Genomic DNA, 6352 nt, shown 5'->3' with positions numbered 1-6352 from the left:
TTCACCTGAATTTCCAAGAGTTTCTTTCTGTACCGTACGTTCAGACAGTGAAGGCAACCGTGTTCAAGTGCCTTTGCAAGCACCCGATCCTCCTCCATTTACGTATGATGTTAATTTGGGAACAAGGGTTAGTAATTTTTGGTTTTAACTCCTTCAATTATTTTTTTTGCCATATTATTATGATTTTCTTTACACATTAAAAGTTCCTTAATATATTTGCTATCTTGATGTTTCTTTTCAGGAGCAATGGAAAGATTTTTCACATTGGTTGGTTATGTTAAATCTTACAAAGGACCAGTATTGGTTTGAAATAGATCGGGCACGTTCTCTTGGGGAAGGATCGACGTCAACCCAATCATGTTATGATCTTGGAGACAACTCTCAATGGTGTAGCCGTAAAAGACCAGCCACAAGTCAATCAGATGATGCACATGGTCATTATGTTCCACAAGAGGAAATAGTTCCAGAAGTAGTTCCAGAGTCACAATTAACTCAATTGATGAATAGTGGTGGGATTGGTCTAAGTGAAGATGAAATGTCAAGGATGTTAGGATTAGGATGAGGGAACTTTTCTTTACTTTTGTATGAAACTTGGATGTGTTTTCTTTAATGAACTTGTCTTTAATGAACTTGGAATGAACTTGTATGAATGTCTTTTCTTTAATGAATTTGTGCATGAATGTCTTCTCTTTTGTATGAATGTTTTTTCTTTTGTATGAATTCAAAAATCTTGGAATGCTTACAATATTTGAGTTTTGTTTACAGGTGCAATATGGACGATGAAAATCCGCTAAGAAGGTATGTACTAATGACGTATGGTATCGATCTTAGCATTGGTGATGATATCAAGGAGAGAGCAATTATGGTGTACCAGTATATGACTCAAAGAATGCATAGGCTCTTCCAACCGGTGCCTCAAGAAGTATTGACGCGACAAATGGTGGAAAGACACCGAGAGGATGGAGATGCAAGAATGATGCATGACTACTTTGGACCTAACTTTACTTGGGGCCCTAAGAAGTTTCACCAACGTTTGGGTATGTATCGACCTCTTTTCTTACGTATTCTAAGTGAGATTGTTGTTGTGGATCCTGCTTTTGATTTCCAAGTTGATTGCACCGGAAAACTTGGTCACTCTCCCCACATGAAGATGTATGCCGTAATGAAATGTTTGTGTAAAGGTATAGCCGCTGATAGCACAGATGATTATGTCCGTATGGGAGCGCCAACCGTCTATATGTATGTGAAGAGGTTTACCAGGGTAATTGTTCGCCGCTTTGGTCCAAGGTACATGCGACTTCCTACAAGAGAATACACGGAAAGATTATTGGCACAAAATGCGGCTAAAGGGTTTCCTGGAGTGCTTGGAAGTGTTGATTGTATGCATTTTCGGTGGAAGAATTGTCCAACAGCATGGTCAGGTACGTTCCGTGGGCATGAGAAAAAACCTACCATGATCTTAGAAGCCGTGGCATCATATGATCGGTGGTTTTGACATGGTTTCTTTGGAACGCCAGGGTCGAACAACGACTTGAACGTCTTGGCTCAATCTCCACTTTTTGATAAGATGGTTAATGGTTTAGAAGCTCCTTGTAAGTACCGCATCAATGGCCACAACTACGACAAGGGTAACTACTTGGCGGATAATATATATCCACGATTGTATTGTATAGTGCAGTCATTCAAAATTCTTCTTCCAAATGAGCCAGCTAATTCGTTGTTCAATAAATACCAACAAGCGAAGAGAAAGGATGTTGAAAGGGCTTTTGGAACTTTCCAAAACAAGTTCCAAATAACTAAGCCAGCATGTTACTGGGATAAAAAGGATATAAACTTTATTATCAAGGCTTATTTGATTTTGCATAACATGGTCATTGAGAATGAAAGACGTAACTTAGATTGGGGTCAAGTTGTGAACGAACCAATACGACAGGTTACTGGAATACCGAGGTCATACCACGCGTTAAGGAATAATGAGTCATATCTCCAACTACGCAATGATCTTGTTCAACACATTTGGACACGACATGGACTAGGTCTCAGAGACGGTGAAATGCCACCAGAATCTCCCCCTCCACCACCAGATGATCTTGATGGTTCAGATGGCGAATTCGATCCTTCCGATGTTTACCCAGCAGAATAGCTTTAGTTGCTGCACTTGGTTGCAATCCTATGATTCCTAGATTTTAAAATTAAGAAACATTTAAGATTTTCATTGTATTATTTATGGTTTTCATTGTTTTCAAAAGAGAAGAAAAAAAAATCTAAGCATGGATTTTCAAAAGAGAAGAAAAAAAAACTAAGTATGGAACTTGAGGAACTGGCTTAGGTTCTGGATGTTTTCAAGAAAAGCGCTAATAAGAATTGTGTTTGGCGCTATTAAGAATACCACCAAACGATATTAAGATTTGCGCTTCATTTCTAACCATTAGATCTTTAACGGCTCCTTCTAATCAACGACTCACAAAAAAACGCTAATAACAATGGCGTTTGAACGACTATTTTTCTGAATTCGAAATTTTCTTTATAAATTGATCACTTCTCAGCTCAGACCAAAACCTTTGAATCTCTAGATTTTTTTCTCCATCTTCTTAAAATTCATTGCAATTCAGACTTTTTTTTTAACCATGGAAAAATATGCTACACCTGAAGATGTTGCAATCACCAAAGCTGGGATAAGCATTACACTTGATGGTGTTGCCGGAGTTGATCAAAAATCAAACCAGTTTTGGGAGCGGGTATTTGATACCTATGTAAGAAGCTTGGGGAATAAGTATGATAGGAGTGTTCATAAGTTGCAAAATAGATTTGGTACCTTGAAAAAATATGTCAAAAAGTGGGTTGGTATCTTAAGAAATTTGCATAGAAACAATGCAAGCGGATGCAGAATTGATGATCTTGTAAGTTTTATTAAGATTTCTTAATGTATATCATTTTATTTTATTGAAGGATAACTTGGGTTTTTGTTTGTTTTTTGTAGGAGAGAAAAGCTAGATTGGAATATAGTAAGGTTAGCAAGGGAAAACCTTTTGGAAATGAAGAGGTGTACCGACTTTTCAAAGCCCATGTTCCCGGATTCAATCCCGAAGAATTTGATCCTACCCAAAATGAGGAAGATGAATCGGAGGCTCCTAGTGTTAATGCTTCAACAAGTAGTGCTCCGACAAGAAGCGACCCAAGATGGCTTGAAGAGGATGGACCTCGTCGACCAACGGGAAAAAGGGCTCAACAAAGGGAAGCTTCGGATCTATAGGCCATCAATGACGGAACCGACCGTATTTTGAAACATTTTAGTGAAGAGAATGCAAAGAAGATGGCAAGATTGGATGGACAAGAAGAATATTTACTAACTATTGCAGAGACAAACAAGAAATCCTTGGATTTAGCTTTGGAGAAACATGAACTCGAAGTGTTGGATGTGGAGGTTGAGACCTTGCCGGAATGGAAGCAGCAATTTATATTGGATAAACAAAATAAGATTTTGTAAAAACATGGTTATCCTCCTAGAACACTTGGTGCAAACTATGGTTATCGTAGCACTAGCAATGTTCGTCATTTCAATATATGAAACCATGTAGCTTATGGAACTATGTAGCTTCAATTATGTTTTTATCTTTTATTTTCAATTTGATGTAGTGGAATCAATGTAGTATTTTTAGTATCAATCAAGTTTCAATTTCATACAATTTTATCTTCTTTTTGATTTGATTTGATTTGATTCAATATATGAAACCAAAAAACTAGTTTGTTCAAGAGGAAAAAAGAAAAAATGAGAGACTAGGAAAAAAATTAAGTATAGGATTGGAGAAGTCGAGTGTCGCCTGAATGTTTTTTGTGATTAGCGAAATTAAGATTGGCGTTTGGCGCAAATAAGAATGGCGTTTAACGATATTCTCAATTGTGTTTTATTCTACACCATTGGATTCTCAACGGCTCTTTCTAATCAACGACTCAAAATAAACGCCATTAAGAATGGCGCTTAACGCTATTCTGAATAATGTTTCAACGGTCAGATTTTAAAAATTAAAATTTATCTATAAAAATTGGCTTCTTCAACACAAATCAAACCATCCCAAAATCTCAAGATTTTCTTTGCTTCCTATCTCTCCTGATTTTATATTTTTAATTCCAAACCTTCTTTCAATCAAGTGCATGTATGGCATACACTACAAATGAAGATGTTGCAATCACCAAAGCTTGGATGAGAATTAGTCTCCAACCGATTGTTGGACAAAATAAAGGAGTCAAAAACTATTGGGAAAGGGTGCTTCAATCCTTTGTAGAAGAAGCGGGTGGTAATGAAAACGGAAGAACAAGACAAAATATTCAAAATAGGTGGTCGGTGATAAAAAAAGAAAAACAAAGTTTACATGGGTATCATACATTCAATTTATGCATATATCGGAGGAGGATGGACGTTAGAAGAAGTTGTAGGTATTATTCAATGGAACCTCTTATTTTCAATTATCCATATTTTAAGTCATTAATTTCTAAATGAGAGATTATGTTTATTTATTTTGTAGGAGGCACATGCTAAAACTCTATATTCTCAACAAAACAAAAAAGATTTTGCATATGATCATGTGTACCAAATTCTTAAGAACCATCCCGCTTTCGGAAATGATGAAGCTTGACAATGAAAATCGGATCATGTTAAATTCTAAATATTAGTTATTTGAATCCATGTAATGTCGCTTTTAGTTTTTTTACTCCATGTAAAAGCTAATTTAAATCTTGTTTCAATTTCAAATTTATAAATTTTGTTTTGTATTTTTAAAGATTTTTTATTTTCAATTTATAGGTAAGGAAACAGGAGTGATGTGAGAAGAGTCTAAGAAAAATAAATAACATGAAACGCTATTGTTAATAGCACTTAACGCTATTGTTAATGGCGCTAAGGAAACGCTGTTGTTAATAGCGCTAAACGCCATTCTTTTTGGCGCTTGACTTACGCTATTTTGATTAGCATTCAGCGCCATTCATATTGGCGTTTCTTGTCCTCTACTGCGCCAATCTTATTGGCGTTTAACGCTATTCTTATTAGCGTTTAGATGGATTCCACAGACCCTTACACCAAACCATGGAACCTTGCTTGGATTTTCTGTGGAAAACCCCAACTTGGAAGCCACTAGACTTGACATTACATGGTTTTTCTACACTTGGAATAGGTTGGATTCCACCATAAGACTTGCTCTAAGGGGAGGTTGTGGAACTTCATCAACAAAAAGGTATGTGGAGACTTAAACTCATCTATCACTTGGAAAGTCTATTTCTACTTTATCTTCTATATTGAGACATAAGTCGTGTTACGATATAGTTTTCTATTATACACATTTGAGATTTCGAGCTGAGTTCATCTCGGTTATATATTTCTCGAAATATGTGTCGGCAAGCTTTCGCTTTAGCCATGTTCATGTTACATTCGTGACGAAAGTCCAAACAAAATCATATGAAAATTTCCAAGTTACATGTAACATGGTTTGTGTGATACAATCATTTGATGTTGCCTTGGAATGTTTCATTATGATAATTTCAATAATTTGAAAATCGCTTTGTCGAAAAATAATTTGTGAACAACAACTATATAACGTCCTCTAAGAAAGTTTCAATGATTGAAATTAAAAGTTGATGAGATAACCATCCTTGGATATAAGCATATATAGTGTGTTCGCACATTAGTGCATAAATCCATAAACCGGGAACCAAATGCATGCATATGTGTGCATACAAAATTGGTGAAGGGGACAAGATAAGTATGTGTACCCGTACGCATACTGGTAGAAGTTTTTGAACCGAAAATAACTGCTGGGTTTAGGAATTACAAACTCCTAAACTAGTCACCTTAAGTATGTGTTAGAGCATAGCTCGGTTGAACCCACCAAGCGTTGGTATGTCAAGTTTGGTTGTCATATTTTAGTGAACCAAAACTCATGTTAAGAGTCGCTTGATTATGTACTAGATTCAACTTTGTATAGGTTAGCTTGAAAGTATTAGGATATGCGACATTACAAGTTTTGCGAAGACTTGAAGATGTGAATAAGCAAGGAGCTACAACGACAACATCATCCTTCCACTTGAGGTTAGTGATATTTTACTTGAACTGTTTCATTCCCTAACATATCTTTCAAGTCGTGCATATTGAAAACAAAAATGCGAAACATGATTGAACTCTAGATAGACATAGTATTAAGAATACAATACGAGGTTTATTGATTAACCATTAAACTTTGTAGATAAGACATCGATATAATCGTTTAAATGTTATTGTGATTATGTATGGGTATGAGGTGAGGATTTCATCCTAGGGAACAATGTTTTACATGTTTTCTAAGGAAGTAAATTCATGAACTTG

General features: G+C 35.9%; 1 protein-coding gene across 1 annotated transcript; it reads left to right on the top strand.

Moving 5' to 3' along the window:
- Window positions 1–2627: 2627 nt before the first annotated feature.
- Window positions 2628–3253, top strand: LOC113272713. Its single transcript, XM_026522513.1, has 2 exons — window positions 2628–2900; window positions 2981–3253. The coding sequence occupies exons 1-2, from the start codon at window positions 2628–2630 to the stop codon at window positions 3251–3253; spliced, it is 546 nt and encodes a 181-aa protein (XP_026378298.1).
- Window positions 3254–6352: the final 3099 nt, after the last annotated feature.

This window comes from Papaver somniferum, chromosome 4, assembly GCF_003573695.1.
Source record: "Papaver somniferum cultivar HN1 chromosome 4, ASM357369v1, whole genome shotgun sequence".
Taxonomy (NCBI): Eukaryota; Viridiplantae; Streptophyta; class Magnoliopsida; order Ranunculales; family Papaveraceae; genus Papaver; species Papaver somniferum.
The sequence above is the reverse complement of the archived record's forward strand: the minus strand, read 5'-3'. Positions and strand labels throughout refer to the sequence as shown.